Source organism: Salvelinus sp. IW2-2015, linkage group LG15, assembly GCF_002910315.2.
Source record: "Salvelinus sp. IW2-2015 linkage group LG15, ASM291031v2, whole genome shotgun sequence".
Lineage (NCBI taxonomy): Eukaryota > Metazoa > Chordata > Actinopteri > Salmoniformes > Salmonidae > Salvelinus > Salvelinus sp. IW2-2015.
The window spans coordinates 446,146-473,076 of record NC_036855.1 but is presented as its reverse complement, the minus strand read 5'-3'; the positions used below and the strand labels follow the sequence as shown (position 1 = coordinate 473,076).

Below are 26,931 nucleotides of genomic sequence, written 5' to 3'. Positions count from 1 at the left end.
CCTACTGCTTACCTGCTGCCCGCTGCAGTGATGACTCGGCTGGGCAGCAACGTCTCCCACTCCCTGCCCTCCCTGGAACAGCGGAGATGGCTGAGTTTGGATCCGGACACCGCAGAGACCTCGTTCTCCACCTCCAGGTACACCGGGGGCTCCGTACTGACCTACAAACATAAACAATATGGCGGAAAGAGAGCACATCCGACTAGCATCCATTGTACTTATCATGACTCTGTCTATGACCATGTGGGTTGTTTAGCCACAACTGAAGAGTGATATAATAATATACCTGAAGAGTAAATGCTTTCTGCGGTGTGGGAGTGGGCAGTTTGAGGACAGCCACGGGGACAGCAGCGACACAACAAGGCTCCTTCTCTGATGAAGGGGTAGCCTGCAAGTGTGCAGTTGGGGAAAGAAGAAAAATGCATAAATGTCCCTGGTCAAAAAACTCTAACAAAGCCTATAAGATAGAAAGGGGACTCCAAACACGTTAACTAATAGCAGCTGTTTAAACAAAAGGTTGGCAAAAATGTATGTCCAAGTCAAGAAAGAGTTACCAGCAGCAAGCGGTAGTAAATTGGTACTAAACAATGTCTTTTCAAAGCCTGTTAGATACTATGTAAGCGTAATTAGTACCAATGAGTGCAAATGGGGAGTTCACATGCTATCGGAGTTAGCAAAAGTTCTGAGTTCCGAGTGGGAAATATCACTTCAATAGCTAGGTTTCCTTCAAATTTGCATTAAAACCAACACATGTTCCTACCAGAGGTTTCCATCAAACTGACTCGTGTATACAAGGTATTACGCCTGATGACGTAATACACATTCTGCGCTTAAGTTCTCATGTACCAACAACAACAAAAAAGACAAATGTAATGTGTTTTGGCTCATGCTCTCAAGACCATAGCTGGCTGATAAAGTGGACAGGGTTGGCAGCCCTGCAAGGTTTAACACGTTTAAATGTCTTACTCAGCCATGGAGAACAAGTGCCCACAGTCCTTGGGAGCAGGCTGCGCCGGTGGCACTGTTATCCTCAAAGCGGGCGAAGAAGGTGTTTAGCTTGTTCGGGAGCAAGAAGTCTGTGTCTGAGACGTGGCTGTTTTTGCCTTTGTAATCTGCGATTGTCTGTAGACCCTGACACATATGTCTAGTGTCTGAGCCACTGAATTGTGACTCCACTTTGTCTATGTATGGACGTTTTGCCTGTTTGATTGCCTTACGGAGGGAATAACTACACAGTTTGTATTCTACCATATTCCCGGTGGTTTGCACTTTTAGTTTTGCGCGAATGCTGCCATCTATTCATGGTTTCTGATTTGGGTAGGTTTGAATAGTCACAGTGGGAACAACATCTGCTATATACTTCTTGATGAACTCAGTCACCATATACGTCAAATGTTATTCTCAGAGGCTACCCAGAACATATCCCAGTCCGCGTGATCAAAACAGCCTCGAAGCATGGATTCCGATTGGTCAGAGCAGCGTTGAATAGACCGTAGCATGGGTACTTTGAGTTTCTGCCTACAGGAAGGGAGAAGCAAAACAGATTCATGATCTGATTTCCGAAGGGAGGACGGGGGAGGGCCTTGTTGGCGTCCCAGAAGTTGGAGTAGCAGTGGTCGAGTGTTTTAGCAGCGCAAGTACTACAGTCAATGTGTTGGACAGACCTTCGGTAGCGCTAGGTCGGGTGAACAAAAGGACTTGAGTTTCTGTATGTTACCACAATCACACCAGGAGTCATTCAACATACACCCCTGCCTTTCTTCTTCCCGGAGAGTTCTTTATGTCTGTCTGCACGATGAACTGAGAACCCAGCTGGCTGTATGGACGGGGACAGTATATCTAGAGAGAGCCATGATTCTGTGATACAGAGTATGTTACAGTCCCCGATGTCTCTCTGGAAGGAGACCCTCTCCCTGAGCTTGTCTACTTCATTGTCCAGAGACTGAACATTAGTGAGTAATATACTCGGAAGGGGTGGATGTTGTGCCCGTCTCCTGAATCGGACTAGAAGTCCACTCCGAAAACCTCTTCTCCTCCGGCAGCGTCTTGGAGCAGCCTCTGGGGTAAGTTAAATTGCCCTGGGAGGTACGAACAAAGGATCCAATTCGGGAAAGTCGTATTAATGGTCTTAATACGGTCTTAATGCTGGTGAGTTACCGCCGCTCTGATATCCAAAAAGCTCTTTCCGGCTGTATGTGTTAACATTCTGGGCTAATAAAGGAAGAAATAACACACAAAAAAAATTAAAATACTGCAAAGTTGCTTAGGAGCTAGAAGCAGAGCTGCCATATCTGTCGGCACCATTCATGGTTGAATTGCTGYAAAGAAACCACTACTAAAGGACACCAATAAGAAGAAGAGACTTGCTTAGGCCAAGAAACACGAGCAAYGGACGGTAGAAATCTGTTCTTTGGTCGGATGAGTCCAAATTGTAAAATGTTGGTTCCAACCGCTGTGCCTTTGTGAGACGCAGCGTAGGTGAACGGATGTTCTCCGCATGTGTGGTTCCCACCGGGAAGCATGGAGGAGGTGTGATGGTATGGGGTTTCTTTGCTGGTGACATTGTGATTTATTTAGAATTCAAGGCACACTTAACCAGCATGGCTACCACAACATTCTGCACCATCCAAATCTGGTTTGCGCTTAGTGGGACAATCTTCTTTTTTTTTCTCAACAGGACAATCACACAACACACCTCCAGGCTGTGTAAGGGCTATTTGACCAAGGAAGAGAGTAATGGAGTGCTGAATCAGATGACCTGGCCACCACAATCACCCGACCTCAACCCAATTGAGATGGTTTGGGATGAGTTGGACCGCAGAGCGAAGAAAAAGCAGCCAACAAGTGCTCAGCATATGTGGGAACTCCAAGAGTGTTGGAAAAGCATTCCTCATTAAGCTGGTTGAGAGAATGCCAAAAGCTGTCATCAAGGCAAAGGGTGGATACTTTGAAGAGTCTTAAATATATTTTGATTTGTTTAAAACCTTTTTRATGTCTTCACTACTATTCTACAATGTAGAAAAACCCTTGAATGAGTRGGTGTCCAAACTGTMGACTGGTGCTGTAGATCTTCATTGTAAAGGGTTTAAACACTGTTTCCCATGCTTGTTCAATGAACCATAAACGATTAATGAACATGCACCTGTGGAACGGTCGTTAAGACACTAACAGCTTACAGACGGTAGGCAATTAAGGTCAGTTATGACAACTTAGGACACTAAAGAGGCCTTTCTACTGACTCTGAAAAACACCAAAAGAATGATGCCCAGGGTCCCTGCTCATCTGCGTGAACGTGCCTTAGGCATGCTGCAAGGATGCATGAGGACTGCAGATGTGGCCAGGGCAATAAATTGCAATATCTGTACTGTGAGACGCCTAAGAACGCGCTACAGGACGGACAGCTGATCGTCCTCGCAGTGACAGACCACGTGTAACAACACCTGCACAGGATCGGTACATCCGAACATCACACCTGCGGGACAGGTACAGGATGGGAACAATAAATGCCTGAGTTACACAAGGAACACACAATCCCTCCATCAGTGTTCAGACTATCCGCAATAGGCTGAGAGAGGCTGGCCTGAGGGCTTGTAGGCCTGTTGTAAGGCAGGTCCTCACCAGGCATCACCGGCAACAACGTCACCTATGGGGACAAACCCAACATCGCTGGACCAGACAGGACTGACAAAAAGTACTCTTCACTGACGAGTCACGGTTTTGTCTCACCAGGGGTGATGGTCGGATTCGCGTTTATCGCCGATGGAATGAGCATTACACCGAGGCCTGTACTCTGGAGCGGGATCGATTTGGAGGTGGAGGGCCCGTCATGGTCTGGGGCGGTGTGTCACACCATCATCGGACTGAGCTTGTTGTCATTGCAGGCAAACTCAACTCTGTGCGTTACAGGGAAGACATCCTCCTCCCTCATGTGGTACCCTTCCTGCAGGCTCATCCTGACATGACCCTCCAGCATGAAAATGCCACCAGCCATACTGCTCGTTCTGTGTGTGATTTCCTGCAAGACAGGAATGTCAGTGTTCTGCCATGGCCAGCGAAGACCCCAGATCTCAATCCCATTGAGCACTTCTGGTACCTGTTGGATCGGAGGGTGAGGGCTAGGGCCATTCCCCCCAGAAATGTCTGGTGCCTTGGTGGAAAAGTGGGGTAACATCTCACAGCAAGAACTGGCAAATCTGGTGCATGCATGTATGCACACATACACTACCGTTCAAAAGTTTGGGGTCACTTAGAAATGTCCTTGTTTTTGTCGATTAAAATAACATCAAATTGATCAGAAATACAGTGACATTGTTAATGTTGTAAATGACTATCATAGCTGGAAACGGCAGATTTTTGGGGGAATATCTACATAGGCGTACAGAGGCCCATTATCCGCAACCATCACTCCTGTGTTCCAATGGCACGTTGCATCCCGGAGTCACCTCTTCACTGTTGACCCCTGCCGTACCACAGCGGACCCATAGGGGACCCCCGGCTGAATTTTTATTTATTTCACCTTTATTTAACCAGGTAGGCAAGTTGAGAACAAGATCTCATTTAAAACTGCGACCTGGCCAAGATAAAGCAAAGCAGTTCGACACATACAACAACACAGAGTTACACATGGAATAAACAAACATACACTATATTCCTTGACTATAGGAATAAGGGTGTCATTTAGTANACACATGGAATAAACAAACATACACTATATTCCTTGACTATAGGAATAAGGGTGTCATTTAGTACGCAGCCAATCAGTTTGTTGATCCCATATCTAATCAAGACCATTACATTCAAAGACAAGGATATCTTGAATATTATCATATCTTCTATCTGAAAAAATGTGTAAAGTCATGAGATTACGTGAAATTCAACTGGCACTGGTCTTACCTGCTGGAAGGGTTGGTGGGACACGGGCGTCATCATTTTCGCGTCCATTTTCCTGGGCCGTCCCTTTTTCCTCTTCTCGACCTGGTTGTCCCCTCCGTCCACGTCTAGGGCTTTCCGCTTCTCCAMCTGGTTGTCCCCTCCGTCCACGTCTAGGGCYTTCCTCTTCTCCAACTGGTTGTCCCCTCCATCCATGTCGAGGGCTTTCCTCTTGGTGAAGGAGGGGGACTTCACCACAGCCATCTTGTCCTCGCTGTCGCTGCTCGTCTCATCCTTGAGCTCCTTGTAAGTGCTGCTGTCTTTCACTCTACAACAGGAGGACAACAACCACAGAAATTGACTCACCATTTGTTCCATTAACCCATGCCCAATCGCCTTAGTAGTGTTTCCCCATATATGATCATAGGCGAAACAATGCTTGGTAATATTGAATTTATTAACTTTTTTGTAAGTGGGGTTGAATTGTGTGTTAAGCCCAATTTGAATGATATACTTCCTACCCTATTTCCAGGTTAACTTATGGCTGGGGGGCAGTATTGAGTAGCTTGGATGAATAAGGTGCCCAGAGTAAACTGCCTGCTACTCAGGCCAAGAAGCTAAGATATGCATAGTATTAGTAGATTTGGACAGAAARCACTCTGAAGTTTCTAAAACTGTTTGAATGATGTCTGTGAGTATAACAGAACTCAAATGGAAGGCAAAAACCGGAGAAAAAATCCAACCAGGAAGTGGGAAATCTGAGGTTTGTAGTTTTTCAACTCTTTGCCTATGCAAGATACAGTGTAAATGTGATCCGATTGCACTTCCTAAGGCTTCCACTAGATGTCAACAGTCTTTAGAACCTTGTTTGAGGCTTCTACTGTGAAGGAGGAGAGAATGAGAGCTGTTTCAACCAGAGGTCTGGCAGAGTGCCATGAGCTCAGTCTCGCGCGCTCCCGTGAGAGTTAGTTGCGTTCCATTGCATTTCTAAATACAAAGCAATTCTCCGGTTGAAACATTGAAGATTTCTGTTAAAAACATCCTAAAGATTGATTCTATACATCGTTTGACATGTTTCTACGAACTGTAACGGAACTTTTTGACTTTTCATCTGGCCTGCGCCTCATGAATTTGGATTTGTGAACTGAAGTCGCGAACAAAAAGGAGGTATTTGAACATAAATTATGGACTTTATCGAACAAAACAAACATTTATTGTGGAACTGGGATACCTGGGAGTGTATTCTGATGAAGATCATCAAAGGTAAGTGAATATTTATAATGCTATTTCTGACTTCTGTTGACTCCACAACATGCGGGTACCTGTATAGCTTGTTTTTGTGTCTGAGCGCCGTACTCAGATTATTGCACAGTGTGCTTTTTCCGTAAAKTTTTTTTGAAATCTGACACAGCGGTTGCATTAAGGAGAAGTGCATCTAAAGTTCCATGCATAACACTTGTATTTTCATCAACATTTATAATGAGTATTTCTGTAAATTGTTGTGGCTCTCTGCAAAATCACCGGATGTTTTGGAAGCAAAACATTACTGACCATAACGCGCCAATGTAAACTGAGATTTTTGGATATAAATATGAACTTTATCAAACAAAACATACATGTATTGTGTAACATGAAGTCCCATGAGTGTCATCTGATGAAGATCAAAGGTTAGTGATTAATTTTATCTCTATTTGTGCTTTTTGTGACTCCTCTCTTTGGCTGGAAAAATGGCTGTGTTTTTCTGTGACTAGTTGCTGACCTAACATAATAGTTTGGTGTGCTTTCGTCGTAAAAGCCTTTTTGAAATCGGACACTGTGGTGGGGTTAACAACAAGTTTATCTTTAAAATGGTGTAAAATACTTGTATGTTTGAGGAATTTTAATTATGAGATTTCTGTTGTTTGAATTTGGCGCCTTGCACTTCCACTGGCTGTTATCGATCCCGTTAGCGGGATTTCAGTCGTAAGCAGTTAACAGGGACACTTCATGCCCTACTTCCTGTTTAATGGGGACATTTCCAGCTGTACTTCCTGYTCACTGGTCCACCCATTATGGCCTCATTGACTTGAATGAAGATGCCCTTTCTAGTAATTATATTTCTAAGAGAGACAACCTCCAAGTCCCAGTCAACAAGGAAACAACAAATACAGAAAAATCTAGTTCAGTGAATAAAAAAAAAGATTTAAAAAAAGAAACTGGTCATCACTTAACATCTATTCCAAGAACAACAATCAAAGGTGGATTGCTCCGTTAAAAATAAGGCTAGAATTCAACCTGTTGTTTCTGTTGTGTTCATAGGAACATGAGTACGTCCTAAACTGACGATACTGTTTTATTTTTTCCATGTTCAGATAACAAGAATCTCAGATGTGGAATCGACCAATAACGTTCCAGCATTGTATGCCTCAAATCAGCAACTGTTGACTGATCATAAAGACTATTGGATAAGCTTGATGGTTCTGTTCCCTTACCTGTCTAGCGGGGTGAGTCCCGCCATGGAGATGGTGACCCCGGGCATGACCTTTGACCTCTCGGTGAACCTGGAGTCAAGTGCTTTCATCGGCTCCATCTTAGTGGAGGTGGTTAGGAGCAGGTTGGACTTCATGGCTGTGGTGTTAAGAGACGAGGCCTGGGCCATGGCACCGGAAACACTGTCAGGAATGGAAAGAGAGGGAGAGCATAATACTAAATTAAACAGGCCGGTAAGGGGGGGTGGAAGCAGAGCAGGAGAGAAAGAGAATAGCAGAGAAGACTAGACAGACAAGACGACTGACCTGTCTTTGGCGTCATCTGGGGCCTTGCCCCCGAGCGGGGTGGATAGGGGGTCCAAATTGGAGGTGGCCGTRTTGGAGTCTGAGGAAAGCTGGGAGGTGAGCTGGCTGGCCGACCCAGGGAGGATGGGTACGCTGTTGAAGAGGGCTGGGGAGAAATCCCTGAGGATTCAAACAGAAACAGTGAGAGCTCAAACCAACAGAAATAAGAATATCCCCGTGGTAATGTAATATATTGATAATTATTTGTAAAATGTGTAACAGGTTTAGTTTATCTATTTCGAGGTAGCGCGGTAGCACGTAGGGCGCATCGATTGGTGTCACCTCGTTAGTAACTGTGTTACACCTGTAATGGCTTGTCCATCTTGTTAGTCGGAAGGTGTTTCACCCGTGTTAGCATAGGTATTATTAAAGACTGGCTGGGCCAGTGCTCCAGTTGAGCGTGAGAGATGTTGGGAGAGCTACACTTCATGTCAGCTGAGGTGATATTTAAGACTGGCTGGGCCAGTGCTCCAGTTGAGCGTGAGAGATGTTGGGAGAGCTACACTTCACGTCAGCTGAGGTGTGATTTTTGAGCTCAACCTTTTAAGTTTGAAAGAAGCCTGATTTGTTATGGTTTCCCCTGTTTGTTTTGCTCCATATTACATTTACTCCCTATCCTAAGTTGTGTTTTAAAACTAATTCTGAGGCAAACCTAGTGGGCATCCATGGTGGGTCTTTCATAACCCCTTACTAGTTGCTTTGCCAGTTTTCAGTTTGCACCCACCTGGGTACCTTTCAGAACCCTTTTGTTTTGTTTATCCGTGATTTTCTTTGTTAGTTCCATTTGTTGTGAGCAACATGTTGAGTTTGTCTTGTGGGAACATAACAAAATGGCGGCTTGTCCGGGATCCTGTTTGTCATGAGTATGGTAGTCACCTACTCTGAAGCTCTGTGGCGTCCAGATATTTTAGTGTTAAAAATAAACTTTTGTGGTAGAGTTTGTGTCACAGGAATCCACCCTGAGGGGGTTATAAGATTGGCGGAATAATTTAGAAAGAAAGAAACACAGGTTTATAAAAAATAAAGCCACAGACTAAGTTTGTGGAGCATTTGYGGAAAACTCTACATGGGGGATGCTATCTAAATGTACGAAGAATCTACTCGTCATCGCAAAGCATTATGACATCAAAGTTGYACATGCAGACTCAAAAGCAGTAGTCAAAAAGTCTATACTGCTTTAGTGGAGGAAGAAATCCTACCGGAGAGGGAGGATGATGAAAAGGGYCTTACGSGTGGTAGAGTACACCCCATTGAGGGAGGACGGTGAAAATGTAATTTTACGCTTGGTAGCATACACCCCATAGACATACAATTGAGGTAGTACTAAAGGCAACATGGTAACATATGGCGCAGTGGTCTAGGGCACTGCATCGCAGTGCTAGCTGCGCCACCAGAGTCTCTGGGTTCGCGCCCAGGCTGGGCTGGGTTCGCGCCCAGGCTCTGTCGCAGCCGGCCGCAACCGGGAGATCCGTGGGGCGACGCACAATTGGCATAGCGTCGTCCGGGTTAGGGAGGGTTTGGCCGGTAGGGAGGGTTTGGCCGGTAGGGATATCCTTGTCTTAGTATGTAAAAATGTAATAAAATGTATGCACTCTACTGTAAGTCGCTCTGGATAAGAGCGTCTGCTAAATGACTAAAATGTAAATGTAAAATGTAACAGAAATTAGAGTTGGAGGACAAGGAAAGACAAGATGAGCGTGCAGCCAAACGATATGCGCAGCCCGACTAGAACAAGAAGAAAGTGCCCATGCCATTTGATTGAAAGAGATCGATCTGGAAGTACTCCCAATCCAGTCAGGCCTTCCTACACCCTCAACAGAGTTTGATCTAGGGCGGAACAACCGACTTGTACCGCTTTTCAACGAAAAGGAGGTGGATGTATATTTGCCTGTGTTTGAGCGGATTGCCACATCCCTTAAATGTCCGCAAGGTATTTGGTCACTGCTCCTCCAWAGTGTTCTTGTGGGAAAGGCTCGAAGGTCGTGCTAAATCCTGTCGTTTGAAAGTAACCCAGACTAGAGGAACCTGATGGGTTATCAGAAAGGTACGCTAGAATATTCCCAGCGTGTTMCGTTACACGTGCTATGTCTAAAAATGTCACTGGGAGCAAGTCTAGTGTTGAGGAGAACGTCAGCGATCCCACTACATTCAATCTGTCCCAGACATTTATAGGTGATCCTGATTTCGCTAACCCTCCTGAGTTGACCTCTCCTTTGAAAACCCCAAAAGCTGAGCGGGTTCGTAGGACCGCTGAAGGAAGAGARGGTCCCCTACAGTTGACACTTTGATGTCTAGGAAGCAGCAGCTGATTGCGGAATAGTAAAGATGTTTCCCTCTCCCCTCTTTTTGCTGAGATATGAGGATTTTGATGGAGTTTGTGTGGGTTACTTTGACAGAGACGGTGTTCTAACGAGGAAATGGCGTTCTCGCGCCACTTCTGGGAAAGACGATTAGCTCAGTGTCTCTCAAAATTGTCGTTCCAGTTATACTTTCGACAAGAGATACCGAGGTTGGGTCATGATGGAAGTATGGCAGGCCATCTTGGGGGTCAACAAGACTTATGACGGTATTTTGTGTGACTTCTTCTGGTCTGAAACAGGATGATGCGGCTTACTGTAAATCCTGTCGTATTTGCCAGCGGAAGGGTAAACCGAACCAAGCTGTACCGGTTGTACCTTTGCAGCCTATTCCTGCTTTTGACGAACCTTTCAGCAGGGCTMKGAYGGACWGTGTTGGTCATTTGCCCAAAGCCAAGAGTTGTAATCACTTAAGCATATTGTGTGCTGCCACTCATTCGCCTAAGGCCATTCCATTCAGGATAATCTCGGCTCCCAGTATTTTTAAGGCCCTGGTGAAATTATGCTCAACGTTTGGACTTCTGCAGKTAGCGCAGGTGGAGCAAGGATCGAATTTCATGTCAAAGGTCTTCCAGCAAATGCTACAACAGTTGGGCTTAACCCATTGCCCCTTTAGTGCCTACCACCCAGAGTATCAAGGTGCTCTTGAGAGATTTCATCAGACTTTGAAGTCTATGTTGARAGCTTACTGAGCAAGCTTGTCCAACAAAAATATAGGATATATTTGTTGTCTTAAGGKGGAAGGTGTWAAAGGTTTTGTTTTCTTCATTTATGTTTTGAGGATGGACTTTAGCACGTATAGCTCATTAGTGCGTAGGGCACGACGATTGGTGTCACCTCGTTAGTCAGTATGGGTTACACTTGTACTGGTTTCCATCTCGTTAGTGGGAAGGTGTTTCACCTGTGCTGGCCAAGGTGCTATTTAAGTGTGGCTGGTCCAGTTCTTCAGTTGTCTTGACAGATGTGGAGGGTTAACGCCTTTAGTTGGCTCTCCCTGCTTGATTTCTAGAAAAACATTTTTTCGTCTGATTTTCTTTTGCTCCACCTTTTAGGCTTGCTTCCTGTCTTTTAGGTTTGCTTCCTGTCTTTTAGGCTTGCTTCCTGTCTTTTAGGCTTGCTTCCTGTATTTTGGGTTTGCTTCCTGTCTATGTGGGTTTGCTTCCTGACTATGTGGGTTTGCTTCCTGACTATGTGGGTTTGCTTCCTGACTATGTGGGTTTGCTTCCTGACTATGTGGGTTTGCTTCCTGTCTATGTGGGTTTGCTTCCTGACTATGTGGGTTTGCTTCCTGTCCTATTGGGTTTGCTTCTGTCTATGTGGGTTTTGCTTCTGTCTATGTGGGTTTGGCTTCCTGTCTATGTGGGTTTGCTTCTGTGCTATGTGGGTTGCTTCCTGTCTATGTGGGTTTGCTTCCTGGTCTATGTGGGTTTGCTTCCTGACTATGTGGGTTTGCTTCCTGACTATGTGGGTTTGCTTCCTGTCTATGTGGGTTTGCTTCTGTACATGTGGGTTGCTTCTGACTATGTGGGTTTGCTTCCTGTCTATGTGGTTTGCTTCCTGACTATGTGGGTTTGCTTCCTGACTATGTGGGTTTGCTTCCTCTCTATGTGGGTTTTTGCTGCCCTTACTATGTGGGTTTGCTTCCTGTCTATGTGGGTTTGCTTCCTGACATGTGGGTTTGCTCCTGTCTATGTGGGTTTGCTTCCTGTCTTATGTGGTTTGCTTCCTGTCTATGTGGGTTTGCTTCCTGTCTATGTGGTTTGCTTCCTGTACTATGTGGGTTTGCTTCCTGTCTATGTGGGTTTGCTTCCTGTCTATGTGGGTTTGCTTCCTGTCTATGTGGGTTTGCTTCCTGTCTATGTGGGTTTTTCGTTTGTTTACCTCTTCTTGGGCAAATGTAGTGGGTGTCTTTTAGGTCCCGGTTGTTGCTAGTCAACTTTCTGTGCACACCACCATGAGTGTCTTTCAGAACCCCTCCTAAAATCACACCTGTTTTGTTGATTGTCAGTGACTGTTCGAGCGACATTATGTGCTTTTCTAGCTGGGGAACGTAACAAATGTAGGAAATTGTATGTCATTTGGCTTAAACTGTATTTGCATGTTTTTAACATTGGAGRAAAAAAATGAATCCCCAAATAAACGTATTAAAAACAAAAAAGAATGAAGCTGTCTTTTAAAATGAGTTCTACAGTATAACTGCTTTGTTTGATGGAGGAAGGGCTCATTGTAATTTCTGGAATAGAATAAATGGAAAGGTGTATCAGAGGTGTATGAGTTACCCTGTGTCAAGCTGGGCGATGCAGAGAGGAGTAATCCTCCTCCTGCCGTCCGCGGTCCTTGTCTCAACCTGTTTCTTCAACAGGTTCTAGGAGAAGAAAATAAATATCCATGGTAAGACACCATTCAAGACCATTAAWACATGTGCAAGGCCACAGAATACATGACAACATCATAGCAACTCATCTCGACTGACTCCTCAACTCTATGTCCATTTGGCTTGTTAACAAATGAGAGCTGTTTTCATATTTTACGGTTCCTTCAGTCTTTTTTTCCCCCCTCTACATTTTTCCCCACATGTTTTATTTCTTCAGTTATATCTGATCTGGTYCCGTATTTACAAAGCAGAAGTGCTGATCYAGGATCATTAAAATCAAAAAGGACAAAAGTGATCCTAGATCTTGTGCCGTGTGTAWCAAGCGCCTAAAAGCAGGAGTGCTGATATAGGATCAGTTTATCCTTTTAGATCACAATGAATACGACTAAAAGGACAGATTATATCGACGTCTGAGACGTTTAAAGGGACAGTTCAGCATGACATTTGATACATGCTAAGAGGGAGATTGACTTACACGGGAAATGTTTCCTCAAATGTTGCTAATCCTTGTCCATAGACAGCTTTCAAAGTAAGGAAACTAATATCTAAATATATATGTCAAATTACTGGAATATCTAAATATATATGTCAAATTACTGGAATATCTAAATATATATGTCAAATTACTGGAATATCTAAATATATATGTCAAATTACTGGAATATCTCTAACGAATACGGGCCCTGATATCTGCCTTTCAGGGAGAGCAAGTCTGTCGAGACAATGCATGAACAAAGGGGGCAAAACAAAGACAGAACTAGGGTTGCAAAATTCAGACATTTCGATTGGAGGATTTCTCAGATTTCCTCGTAATTCCAGGAATCTTGCAACCAGGATATCTTTATAACCGGTTTTGGGAATGTTTCTGGGAACTTTCCAACCCTAAACAGAACCATACAGGGAGCTGTGGGTCAATGTTGTGCATTGGTGTTATGGTTTACATCAATAGGTTTATTGATTTCCTACATGCCTGTCATTTCATTACATCCCCTCAATGAAGCCAATGGATTCAAAATGTAGGGATATGACAAAAAGAGGACCGAACACCTGCAACATGGAGAACTAAGTGACAGCTATATTGGGCTGAGCATGTGTGCCTGACTCACATTATTGGACCGACCGGAACMATACTGTTCTGGCTTGGATATTTTCTTTTCACATTCATGTTCCGTTCCAGCAACTACGGAAGATGCATAACCAGGCCAGCCCTTTACAGCTTGGTTCGGCTTGGTCAGCCTTTATAGTGTTAATCAAACTGTGGTGCTGTACTGGTCCTGCTCTGAGGTGCATTGTTGCCGTGCAGAGTAGGGTGAAGTTGCCCCTAGACGCTGATCTAGGGTCCATTTAGCAGATTCCCCACTAATRGGTAAGGTTAGGATTGGAGAGGGTAAGCTGATCCTAGATCTGTACTTATCAGGGTTGGGGTCAATTCCATTTAAATTCCAGTCAATTCCGAAAGTAAACCAAATTCCAATTCCAAATGTTCCTCGTTAAAAGCATCGAAGAGAATTGTAATTTCAGTCTACTATTTAGAATTTTCTCAAATTGACCCAAACCCTCATACCGGCCTGTCCTACCATGCGGATGTCACCCCCCTGCCCTAGAYGCTGATCTTGGGTCAGTTTTGCAGATTCCCCACTAATAGTTAGGATTGTGGGAGCTGATCCTAGATCTGTACCTAGGGGAAACTAGCTGGCCCATCCTACCTTGCGGATGTCTTCCAGGGACTCTCCATTGACCACGCTGGTGAGTTTGTGGGCCTGGGCCTCGTGAGCCATCCTGTGGTTGGCCTGTTCCGCACGCTGCCTCTCCTGCTGGTACTTGAGCATCTCCGGGTTCTCGATGATGGTGGTGGAGAGTTGGGCCTCGGTGGTGATGGCCAGGCTCTTACCATAGATGTTCTGGTGGATGGCATTCTGGATGGAGGAGTGTTAGCTAGCTAGAAGATCATCTCATAATCCACTAGACAAATAACTTATAGATCTGGGGGGAGTTTCTTGAAAGCTAACGTGACGACCCAGTGGCCAAAGCAGGGGGAGAAAAAGTATATGTGAACTGAAATTTGCTAAACTAAGCACTTTGCAGTTCTACAAGTGTTATGGGTTGTTGTGAGAAATATAATTGCCACCTTCGCTGTAAAGCTTTTGGGGGAAACTTTATATTTACAGAGAATGTACAGAAAGAGGGAATTGAAGTTGTGGTATTGACCCCAACACTGGTTGGGTCACGTCAAAGGACATTAGCAGTTTGGCTGACCTTCTCGTCCTCGTTGAGGGGGTCCCCGAGCTCGTCCTGAGAGAAGTTGAGGTACGCCACTGTACCGTCCATGGAGCACACCAAGATACCCAGCCCATTCAGGGTCCTAAGTGGAGCAGGAAGCGAAACGCCACCACACACTGTAACTAACAGCGTTCCCACCCGTATCTCCATACACTTTGAAAGAAAACTAATATCATCAAACCCAGGCTAAGAAACAGACTGGCACCCAGGCTAAGAAACAGACTGGCACACCGGCTAAGAAACAGACCATCAGTCTCTAAAGACATGTATTATATGTCAAAGTAGATTCATTCAGTGAGGGGGGGTGGGGGGGTAGATGGAGGGAGGAGGTGCTCTCACCATGAGATGTCCATGATGGATTTATCAAACAGGTCGTGGATGACCACTAGAGGGCGCTTCAGAGACGTCAGCTGAAAATGGAGAGGCATGCCCACACAAAACAGAGTTGGTACAGTTCATTATAGATCTGTCAAATATGTTTTGGGGGATTCTACAGAGACATTCACATGTACACATACTGCTGTCAAGACACATTGATGGAGGGTGGGTCTCACTATCCGTCTAAAATGTGTGAATAGATTAGATGCAATTAAAACAATCAATACAACAAAAACAAGAAAACCGATTTTTTTGCTAGTTTATATGTCCGTTTGAATGAGGTATGAAGGATAAACATCTGACAAATCCTGTACACAGACCAGGCCCCCCAGTGTCCAGTCTGGAGCGTGAAGTCCCAAGGGTAGCAACCTAGCGCTGCCAAAAGCCCTGGTTTGCTCTAGAAAGCCTACGTAAATTCTGATCGCAAGAACGGCCAAACCAAATAAATGTAGGGCCCCTGTTTTGGGCTCTAAAAGGAATTGATTATGATCAAGTTCGATCCCCACGGGAAGTATTTTAAAGTTCACTATGAATCAAGATATTTAATTAAATAGCGATCTATTCTGACTACTACATTTGTCATCATACAGGACCACATACTGACACAGACCAATCGCGGGCCAGCAGGCTACGAGGAGGCTCCCGGTTGATGACAATGACTACATCAACCATGATCCTTGCACTTCAAATTCTTCATGCGACATCGGGAGTTTTCCATAGGAATACGTGGATGACATCAAAGCTATCACTATCTACTGGTTGTAATGTCTATGACGTAGAACGATGGTTCTTACCCAAACGGAGAGAGAGCGGTCTTTGCTTCCCACAGCACAGCAGCAGTAGGGACAGCTGGGCTTGGGAGAACTCCCATTCCTCTGTTTCTTTTTGAAGATTTTGGGGTTGAATTTCTGAGAGASAGAGAGARAGGAGAGGTGATTGGGAGCCTGAGGGATAAGAGTGATTCTAGAGCTGAAATGCCATCCCAATTGTGCCCTCTCTAAGCTTATGTCAGTGTCTGCAAGCTTGTGGAAGGATCTTTCCTCCAAACTTGTTTAATAACAGCATGTTGTTGTGACAACACACTTTGGAAAGTGTTTTGCACATAAAGCAGTATTACTCAGATTCCTAGTCAATATCCACTATCACCATTACAAGAATAAGAGTGTTTACCAGAAAGCCTAACATGTAAGTTCTCAGGGCAATGTACAAAAATACAAAATCCATAATATGTTGTAAGGGATTTCAGGTGGAGTCCAAAAGAAGAAAGAATCCATTAACGTCATTCAGAGTCCACAGAAGAGGACTGGCCACTCCTCTGAGCCTGGTTCCTCTCTAGGTTTCTGCCTCTGGCCACTCCTCTGAGCTGGTTCGTCTCTAGGTTTCTGCCTCTGGCCACTCCTCTGAGCCTGGTTCCTCTCTAGGTTTCTGCCTCTGGCCACCCCTAAGCCTGGTTCCTCCCTAGGTTTCTGCCTCTGCCCCCCCCCCTCTGAGCCTGGTTCCTCTCTAGGTTTCTGGCTCTGGCCACTCCTCTTGAGCCTGGTTCCTCTCTAGGTTTCTGCCTCTGGCCACCCCTAAGCCTGGTTCCTCCCTAGGTTTCTTCCTTGGTTCTGCCTCTGCCCCCCCCCCCTCGAGCCTGGTTCCTCTCTAGGTTTCTGCCTCTGGCCACCCCTAAGCCTGGTTCCTCCCTAGGTTTCTTCCTTGGTTCCTGCTTCTGGCCCCCCCCTCTGAGCCTGGTTCCGCCTCTAGGTTTCTGCTCTGGCCACCCTAAGCCTGGTTCCTCCCTATGTTTGCCTTCCTTGGTTCCTGCCTCTGGCCACCCCTCCGAGCCTGGTTCCTCTCTAGGTTTCTGCCTCTGGCCACCCCTAAGCCTGGTTCCTCCCTCGGTTTCTTCCTTGGTTCCTGCCTCTGGCCACCCCTCTGAGCCTGGTTCCTCTGTAAGTTCGTGCCTTCCAGGGAGTTTTTTCCTAGCCACTGTGCTCTGCGTTGCTTGCCGTTTGGGGGTTTAAGGTAGGTTTTAAGCTGGATATCTGTAAAGCACTTTGTGACAAGTGCTAATGTAAAAAGGACGTTATAAAATACATTTGACTGATTGATCACTGGCCCTCACCACAACAGTGACAGCCTTGCGGTGGCCCACAAAGTCCATGTTGGTCTTCCAGCCGTCCCTCTCAATGATCTGAGCGGTGGGCCCTGAGTTGTTCATAGCGTGGGCTGACACCAGGTACTGTCCGTCGGGAGACCAGCTGAGGCGCAGCACGTGGGTGGTCCCTCCACACTGGTCAACAACACAGAGAGGAGCAGAGAACAGAGAGTTAGGACAACAGAGATGACAGACATCAATCCTGAGAAGGGAGAGTGACAGCTCGGGTCTCCTCAATAGGAACTAAATAGAAGCAAACGGGCCGAATAGTGAAGAGACATTCCTGAATTTGTCGAATAGTATAAAAATAATAATAAGGTGGGTGCTATTTCACACATGTACAAGTGTATATTATACATGTGTGGATTTGACATTTGTTTTTTGCATATCCCACTCCCCCCCGAGACRACCTCGGAAAGTGGGGTCACGGCCAGGGATCAGCCAATAWTGACGGCGACCGTTATGTTGACAGTCGTGCGCCTGTGGGCACATCTCATTTTTTGTTGCAAAACATTTACCATCGCAAAGTGATTTGCTACAGTTGGCACTGACGAAATACACCCCAACTGTGTTGTGTGKAGGGTTGTCAGCTTGGCAGAGTGGAGCTCACCTCGTTGAAGGGCTTGGTGACGTTGGTCTCCTGCTGCCAGTCCATGGTCCTCCACACCTTTAGGCTGTGGTCGTCAGCCTGGGAGGCGATGTACTTCCCTACAGGGTCCCACGTCAGCCCCTTCACCAGGCCTGTGTGGCCCTTCAGCGACGCCACTATCTCTGGAGGGAAGATGATCAAGGAAGGTTGTGTGAGAAATAACGCATAAATACACACAAAAAAAACGGTGGTTGTCGTTTGGCTCGCACCTGGGAATTTGCGGGCATTCCATATCACAATGGTGTTGTCCACACTGCAGGAGGCTAACCACACGTCGTGAGGGGACCACGCCACATCCATCACATCTGAAAACACGGRCGGGATGTGCCCAAAGGCAAACCACTGTCAATGTAATGTAGAGCATTATCTGAGCTGTGAGCAGTCCATCTTTCCATAGAGCAGACAACTTACCCCCTGTGTGATTTCTCAGTATGGTCACACAGCGCCACTGCTCCACGTTGGCCAATTTACTGCTCGACCCAAATACAGTACTCGGTCCAATGAAGCTGTTCAAGTAAACACAGAAAATCAAAGATCACTTACATCAGGGGTGTCAAACTCGTTCCAYGGAGGGCCTAGTGACTGCTGTTTTTAGGTTTCTCCTTYCCTTACTAATAAGTGACCTTAATTTGTTAAGCAAGTACAAGGGAGGAGAGAAACCCCGCAGACACCCGGCTCTCTAGGGGAATGACTTTGATGCGTGTGACTTACATGGTGAGTTGCAATGGCACAATATTACAGGAAAATATCAACCAAACACAGCATGTAATTAGGTGGGAGTATGTTACATACGCAGCTCTCTTCCACACCATGACCAGCTTGTCATCTCCTCCGGAGGCCAGGTARAGCCCAGTGTTTGACCAGCGGACACAGTTCACACAGGCTAGAAAAGAGAAATCAACACAGCACCTGTTTTAGTTCAAACAGAAGTGATCCACTGTTTGTAGTGTTCAGTGAATTTGCCCCTAGACGCTGATCTTGAGACAGTTTTGCATTTCCCCCACTAATGGTTAAGGTTAGGATTGGGAGAGGGTGAAACTTCACCCCCAGAGAACCTCTTGTATGCAGTTTTTTTTGTCAGATTAAAAACACGCCGGAATATGGTTTGTCTCYATTGTCAGTCAGATCTGAGCAGCAGACATATGGTTTGTCTCTCTATTGTCAGTCAGACCTGAGCAGCAGACATATGGTTCGTCTCCCTATTGTCAGTCAGATCTGAGCATCAGACATATGGTTCGTATCCTATTGTCAGTCAGATCTGAGCATCAGACATATGGTTCGTATCCTATTGTCAGTCAGATCTGAGCAGCAGACATATGGTTCGTCTCCCTATTGTCAGTCAGATCTGAGCAGCAGACATTTGGTTCGTCTCCCTATTGTCAGTCAGACCTGAGCAGCAGACATATGGTTCGTCTCTCTATTGTCAGTCAGATCTGAGCATCAGACATATGGTTCGTATCCTATTGTCAGTCAGATCTGAGCATCAGACATATGGTTCGTATCCTATTGTCAGTCAGATCTGAGCAGCAGACATATGGTTCGTCTCCCTATTGTCAGTCAGATCTGAGCAGCAGACATTTGGTTCGTCTCCCTATTGTCAGTCAGACCTGAGCAGCAGACATATGGTTCGTCTCTCTATTGTCAGTCAGATCTGAGCAGCAGACACCAAACATCAGTGACAGAAGAAACACCTAAGTGATTGTCCATCTGGCAGAGCATCTTGGGGATGTTCACGTTCTTCTCGTCCTCCTCTCGGAGCACTGGAGCCATGTTCCAAATGACAACCTTCCCAGAGTCCTCTCCTGCAACACATGGCACACAAACAAAACTCAGTACGACTGAACTGATCTCCTTATTAAAGTGTAAAACAATGGTGCATAGTGTATTGATTATTATGGTATGCTTGAGAAAATGGTCAAACAGTACTTTACGCTTGTACTGTTTAGTGAGGTGTATTGTTTAAATGTAACCCTAACAGTTAYACCGTTATTAGGCTGAATGAAGGACCTTACCCTGGCCACCTGTGGCAAACTTTGTTCCATCAGGATGGATGTCAACAGAAAATATTGGTTTCCCTGAGAAGCAGACGTGATTTGAATTGTATTAACAAGCATGTCATCAAAATGCTGTAGATAGCTAAAATGCCTGATTCATAACACCAGGGGGGTATTCATTACGCAGATTAATAAATAGTAATAAATACAACCCAGCTGTAGACACGGTCTAAAATGAATACTACAGCCTGCATTGGGTGTTTTGCAACAACTGCTATCTACTTACTGCTTTGTGGAATATGCTTACAAGCTAACCTTAACAAATAAAAACAGATAGCTAACTAGCTAACATTAGCGCCTTAGCGCATGGCTCATTCAAGAGAGCGTTGTGTCTTGCCCTTTGTAGCTTTAGTTTACAAAGGAATGAGTAACGTCAGCTAGCTACCCCCCCCCAAACAACAACAGAAGCGCAACTTGTCTTGGGTCAAGATTCGGTCAACTATTATTATTCATTCCAGCACAACCGCGATTCAAATGCTTACCATTGTGACTGACCCAACTTGGTTTCAATAGCTTCATTTCAAGTGCGTTGGCTTTGAATTAAAATATTTTGAGCTAATCGTGATTTCTCCACGTCTCTTGCGTTTAGTTAGATATCCTTGGATCTGAAGTACTCCTCCTTTTGTGTCAAAGTCCGTCCGTTACTTTAATTGAACTCCATTTCTCTTGCTACCCTCTGGCACATCTCGCATTCTCCCCAATCTCCAAGCAGAAACARTTCAGCGTCTCGTCGGCAACACTAAAAAAGTACTTCCGGGTCACAGACATTTTCTAAATAAAAGTCTTCCACGTAATAGTAGAAAAGTGTCCTAAACATGATGTATGTATCCAAACAATGCTTCATATTTAAGTGACATTCGCATTACATTTGGGTTTTAAAACATATTCCAAAGCAAATTACTTCATTACAATTCATTACATAAAACACGATTATTCTAGTGCTAGATCAGTAGGGTCTGTAGAATATTATTAAATACAGAAATCATCACAGAAATCGTTTTGGGTTGAATTTTCCTTTAAGCTCCAGCCATTTCTCAATGTGCTCCACCTTATAATATTATTTATCTTATATAAATGTAATACAAAAATTTAAAAAAGATCATCCCATTTCCCGCAGGAGGCCTTTTGGTACGCCGTCATTGTAAATACTAATTTGTTCTTAACTGACTTGCCTAGTTAAATAAAGGTTAAATAAAAAAATACAGCATTCTCCTTTTTTTCAGATGTAGTTATAATTTTGTAACATCATTTTTAAATTATGTACTTTGCAAAGCTACAAAAAGTATTGATTTTATGTCGTATGTATAGCGTTTTACGGCAGACTTTTATTTTAAAGGCAAAACCATAAAACCGGGACGGTAATGCTGCTGTCGTGATGCTAATAAGAAACAGACACCATAAAAGCAGCGGCAGCAACAAAGGAAGTGTTCCACCTTTCCAGTAGATCGTCTGGAAACATGTCCCGCAAGGCGTCTATTCCGCAGATTCATCCCACTGGATGTGCATTTAATTACTAATTTGAAAAGAGAAAGCTACTGCCTATTGTGAAATAGCACATACAGATTAAGACCGTGATATGGAAAAGGAAAGTAGCGCTAAAGGAAATAACTAGCTAATAGCTTTCCCAAGTAGCTAGTGTAAAATATTGTAAAAGTGTGCCGCGCTGTCTTTTATTTTGAAAAACCATGGCAAACCAAACAAAGGGCCTGTCTGTTGAACCTCTTAACTAATTAAAGTATCACTTATTTTCTTTATATGATCGGAATATAACCACCGAAATTATAAATAAAAAAAGTGACTCGAGAGGTTTTTCAGCTGTTGCACTTTGTATGGGTAGATGTATGGCTATGTAGCCCAGCAAATTTGTAAGGAAGCAAGATACTAACTAGATAGCTAGGTATTGATTGGCCAGAGCCTTCTATTTACAGCTAACTAAATGTCGATATTATACACATTTTTGTTAAACAATGCCACTTAATATGTTTACATACCCTACATTACTCATCTCATATGTATATACTGTACTCTATACCATCTACTGCATCTTGACTATGCCGTTCTGTACCATCACTCATTCATATATTTTTATGTACATATTCTTCATCCCTTTACACTTGTGTGTATAAGGTAGTTGTTGTGAAATTGTTAGGTTAGATTACTCGTTCGTTATTACTGCATTGTCGGAACTAGAAGCACAAGCATTTCGCTACACTCAAATTAACATCTACTAACCATGTGTATGTGACAAATAAAATTTGATTTGATTTTGTTGTGGTTCATTTTGACCCAGAGGCTTTCATCTGTATAGCTATTGGCACAGGTCCAAAATAAACAAGTGTCTTTGATGTATTTTGTTTTGACTGGTTCTGGTTGCACTTTTATAATGATGTTTGTGTGAAAAGGAGCTTTCCAAAGCTTCTCCTTCTCAGTGCGAGAGCAGCAGATCTCTGACACGGACACTCATAATGAGCTCCAAACAGAAAATGCTTGTTTGTGAGAAAGGAAATATGTTTAACAAATGGTTCTTAAATATAGTTTTTGAAATCAAATGTTCTTGTATTTCTTCTTTCTGAAAGGTCTGACAAGACAAAATAAAGTTTGGGCTGTTTTTACTTGATTCTTTGAGTGTCTTGAATGTGTTTAAACTGGTCGGGTCTATCTGACCCATACCACAATGGACATCGTTTTTTTTCAGCAAAGCACAAGGGTTAAACAAACTATTAAACTATATATTTACATAAACTTGTGCAGAGTGATTTAAGTGTGATACTTGTTTGTCCTTTGAATGTGGACAATAACAAATCTAAACTTGCTTAATAAAGTTCTTAATGGTGTATGTGTACTAGCTAGCTAGGTTAATATTAGACTGTTTTAGGAAGTAGGCTATGTTAGAGTTGTWGCAGCTGTAGGCAATGATGTTTACCCACTACGCATCTTCGATAGTTATCATTGATTATGTGAGACGACATAATCAGTTCCCTAGGCCTAGTATTATCAAAGCTATAACTAACATGATAATGGATACTATACATTCAATTAGATTTCATTGTTTCTGCAAGGAATGGGCCCATTGATAAATGACATGTGTGTGTGCCGTAGGCCATAAGTTCTCAAACTCGGGTACTGCTGGGGATCTGGACCTACTTATTTTCTAGGAAAAAAGAAATATATATTTTTTAATGTAAAACATATAAATATCAGTAGCTGCAACAGATTACCTTCGTGGTTACTATGTTTATGTTTCTGTGTGCAGTAWGAAGGAAGTTACAGGTAGTTTCACGAGGCAATGCTGTCGGTTTCTGGTTCATCCGACTCTGGGGAAGTAGATAAAAATGGCTTCATTGCCAAAATCTCAAACTATCCCTTTGATATGAACGAAATGCTTACTTTAAATGTCAATTATAATTCACCAGATGATAAGGACAATACCTGATTTCCTGGGAAATCACCGAGAATAATGCAAGACGACACTTTTTCATGATTGCGTTTTAATGGTCATAAATGTCATTCCAGAAACAGAAGGGAAGAGAAAAAATATAGGAAATATAACGGTTTGTCAGCAGGAAGGAACCTCCGTTTTAGAATGTTGGTGGTCCAGAGTCCATGTGGAATTAAATGTACGGCCTAACGTGTGGGTTATGCTGATTACCTGGATATGTTAACAAATTGGGACGTTTGATGGTTCATCTATCACACTGGTCAGTTGCATTCATTCAGCAGCTGATGCTTGTAATCAGTAGGAGAAAAAAATTGAGATTTTTAAAAAAACGTATTTGTCTTACTCATGGGTAAACATTTCTACTGAARCTTTTCACTTTACGGGAGTCAACATTCTCTCAAAATCAGTGCACCATTTACTTGAATACTATACAGTATATTCAATGTCAATCATTCTGTAATACCAACATGTGACTTTAATAATAGTAGAGAAGCTCAATGGTTTGCAACAAATGGGGATGATCAGATGAAGTATTTTTCTATAAAAGGCTCACGGCACTCTGAATGTAGAATCAATATCCCTTTTAGTCTGCATTAAAGGACAAACATGATAAGCAAAACCATATAAAGGCTTTACAACCATTAGTAAAATGGCCATTCATTTCGTAACAATTATTTTCACAACTTGTCTCAAGAATACTCCATGGTAATCAAAACCAAATTTCTTTCACCGCAATTTTCAGAAACCACATCATAATATTGTCACTTTGTGAATGACCTTGATCTTTGAAAACTCAGTTAATATCACTGGCCAGCTCTTCACATAACATGAATCCTTTCTCATCCATCTCCTCATATCGAGACAATAATCAATACCATCCACTTCAGTCTTTTCATGCCTCTGGTCAAAACCTTTTTATTTCTKTACTGAAATCTACATTCATATTTTAATTTGGTTGAGTAGGCTTTCTTTCTCCTTATAGTGTACTAACATGATACTGTCAAAATTAGGTCTATTCAAAATGGCAGCCTTACAATCAAGTATCCCCTTATAGGCTGCATTTACACAGRCAGCCCAATTCTGATCTTTATCCACTAATTGGTCTTCTGACCAATCAGATCAGCTCTTTCGCAAATAATTGGACAAAATATCTGAATTGGATTGACTATGTAAACACAGCCATAGTGTTACTGGAATCACAAAAAAATAAGGTTTCAATAGGTGGGGAATGAACAGAATCAACAATCCCGGTCATGGGATGGGCGGCAGGTAGCCTAGCARTTAAGAGAGTCGGGCCAGTAACTGGAAAGTTGCTGGTTTGAATCCCAGAGACTGTCGATGTGCCCTAGAGCAACCCTAACCCTAAATTAGGCAACCCTAACCCTAAGTGCTCATGTAAATTGCTCTGGATAAGAGCTAAATAACTCAAATGTAGAAATAGGGAGGTGAAAAAAGGGAGGATCCCACTGTCAAATAAAAACAAAGTTACACAGAAGGAAGCAAGACTAAAACAGAAGCTACATATACCCAACAAAGACCATACAAAAACACATTCACGTTAAGACGCTTCGGAATGATTTCAGCTCGGCAAAACAACTGTCATGGGACCACCTATAAATGCCCATTCCCTCCATCGCATTCAAGACATTCAATTCATATATTATTTTTTATTTATTAAGTTCTGCAATTAAATGTCATGGATACTTATGATACCCCACAACAATAAGAAAATAGGTGTTTTAAATTGGTCCATGAGGTAAAAAGTAAAAAAAAATATTATATATTACACAAAAAGCTTCAGGAGGCTATCAGGAGGTCATTTTAAAGTAAAGAGAAAAACAGCTATGGAACACAAAATGGAGGGTTGCAATGAAAACTCCCTGTAAACCTTTTGTGTAATAAGTGGAATTAACACAAACCATTGGAACAGAAAGGCATGATGATCTACTGGTAGAGAGAGCGTGGTGGTGAGCTACCATCCTTAAACAACACACACACCTCTGTGTGTTTCGGCATCTCACTATCTACCTAAAGAACCACATCATTGAGAAAATATTTACACTTAAGTGAGGACTATCATTGACAGAGAAAACAAAAAAAAGACCAAACATATTGCACAATTCCACATGGCAAAAAAGCAACCAGATGAAATCCCTATATTCTCTATTTGTCTCCTATGTTGCCGTGGGGGGGGGTGGGGCAGTTATGAGCAAGTGTAATTTGTTTTGCCGTCCGCAGAGCAAGGCGCTTACGGTAGGGGCTTGTGGAGGAAGGAGGAGTCTGTTAGTGGGAATGGTTCTGTCAAGAAGCAACAGCAGCATGAACTCTTGGTCTCTCAGAAAGAGAGAACGCTGCAGAAAGGTCTGTCCAAGGAGTGTAAAGGAATAACAGCCGTGTCTACAGCAACAAAGTCTGCGGGGTTCCAGTGGCCATACAGTCCCCAACATTTCCGAATGGATGGAGCCTGGTTGGTGACCATCTGGTCTTCTCTGTGATTGTCTCGGTCGTCATATCCATCCCTCCGATCTTCCAAGCTTTTGAACCACTGGTCTTCCACCCATGCCACCCTTTGCATGTGGTGGCAGTGTCTTATAAATGGGCAATGATGTTGAACTGCAGATGAGAAATAAAAGTAAGGTGCCCTTTTCTCAACGGCAGGAGGGTTGGCAGACTCTCTAAGGTGGGGGGGGGGGGGGGGGGCAACCCTCAAGGACCCAATATGGGCCCCGTCCAGTAAGTCTTAGAAGAGCGCTTTGCTGCCTTGGTTCTCAAACTCGGACCAGGCGTCGTTGAGCTCCATGAAGATCAGCGTAGCGTAATCTTCGTAGGGCTTTCCGGCGGCCTGCAAGGAACGAGTTTCAAGTGCGGTTAGCGTTCACAGATCAAGAACTTGCCATTGCTTTCAAGCCCACAATACTAAACTTTAATCCCAGCCATTCATCTACGGCAATCATGTCTTCGGCCGTACACACAAAGAGCATGCATTCACCACAGGGTGAGTCGAGGCAATTGTGACTAACCGATAGACCTGTTTAATTGTGTGTAGAATCACATTGATGTTACCTTATCAGGGTGCACCACCAGCGCAGCTTTCCTGTAGTACCTCTTAACCTGGTCTGGAGTGACTAGGTCTGCAATGTTTACGGGCTTCCAGCGCGTCTCGCCCTCCCACAGGACTGTATGAAGCGTGGAGAGGAGGGACCGGATGTTCCTCTCCTTCCCCTCAATCCAATCCAGGATCTTGGTTTGGAACAAGGATCACAAACCACAATCACTCAGAACAGGTTCAAAGATTTAAAACTCGACTAGAAATATACACGCATAGAATGAACTATCTCCCAGTGTAGAGATACATACACCAAGGGACAGTTTCCCAGACGAGGACTGAGTCTACTCCTGGGCTGTATTCATTAGTGCACTCTGTAGCAAAGCACTTTGAAAATTGAAAACTTTTTCAATTAAATCAATTATTTATTACTGGACAAATGTAGGTAGGTCCCTCCACGTCTTGTTTGCTTCCGTTTACTTCCTAGTGAATACACCCCTGGACTGAAAAGCATTAGAAATGGAGAATCTCA

At 43.7% G+C, this 26,931-nt stretch overlaps 2 protein-coding genes across 2 annotated transcripts in view; both read right to left on the bottom strand.

The window, feature by feature from the left end:
* The window catches only part of hira (histone cell cycle regulator a), a 35,760-nt gene extending 15,138 nt beyond the window's left edge, over positions 1–20,622 (bottom strand). The window contains exons 1-18 of the mRNA XM_024002194.2: positions 20,397–20,622; positions 19,873–19,935; positions 19,552–19,662; positions 18,653–18,743; positions 18,272–18,366; positions 18,070–18,165; positions 17,822–17,982; positions 17,179–17,346; positions 15,866–15,979; positions 15,033–15,103; positions 14,670–14,775; positions 14,120–14,329; positions 12,319–12,404; positions 7,644–7,802; positions 7,341–7,520; positions 4,894–5,197; positions 287–388; positions 13–161 (exon numbers count right to left, since the gene is read on the bottom strand). Coding sequence (XP_023857962.1) covers positions 13–161; positions 287–388; positions 4,894–5,197; positions 7,341–7,520; positions 7,644–7,802; positions 12,319–12,404; positions 14,120–14,329; positions 14,670–14,775; positions 15,033–15,103; positions 15,866–15,979; positions 17,179–17,346; positions 17,822–17,982; positions 18,070–18,165; positions 18,272–18,366; positions 18,653–18,743; positions 19,552–19,662; positions 19,873–19,935; positions 20,397–20,433 — 2,303 coding nt within the window. The 5' untranslated portion in view covers positions 20,434–20,622. The remainder of the gene's footprint in view (positions 1–12; positions 162–286; positions 389–4,893; positions 5,198–7,340; positions 7,521–7,643; positions 7,803–12,318; positions 12,405–14,119; positions 14,330–14,669; positions 14,776–15,032; positions 15,104–15,865; positions 15,980–17,178; positions 17,347–17,821; positions 17,983–18,069; positions 18,166–18,271; positions 18,367–18,652; positions 18,744–19,551; positions 19,663–19,872; positions 19,936–20,396) is intronic.
* A 2,763-nt stretch (positions 20,623–23,385) lies between these two features.
* gak (cyclin G associated kinase) overlaps positions 23,386–26,931 on the bottom strand; it is a 42,248-nt gene continuing 38,702 nt past the window's right edge. The window contains exons 28-29 of the mRNA XM_070446880.1: positions 26,417–26,593; positions 23,386–26,195 (exon numbers count right to left, since the gene is read on the bottom strand). Of these exons, the coding sequence (XP_070302981.1) occupies positions 26,094–26,195; positions 26,417–26,593 (279 nt within the window). The 3' untranslated portion in view covers positions 23,386–26,093. The remainder of the gene's footprint in view (positions 26,196–26,416; positions 26,594–26,931) is intronic.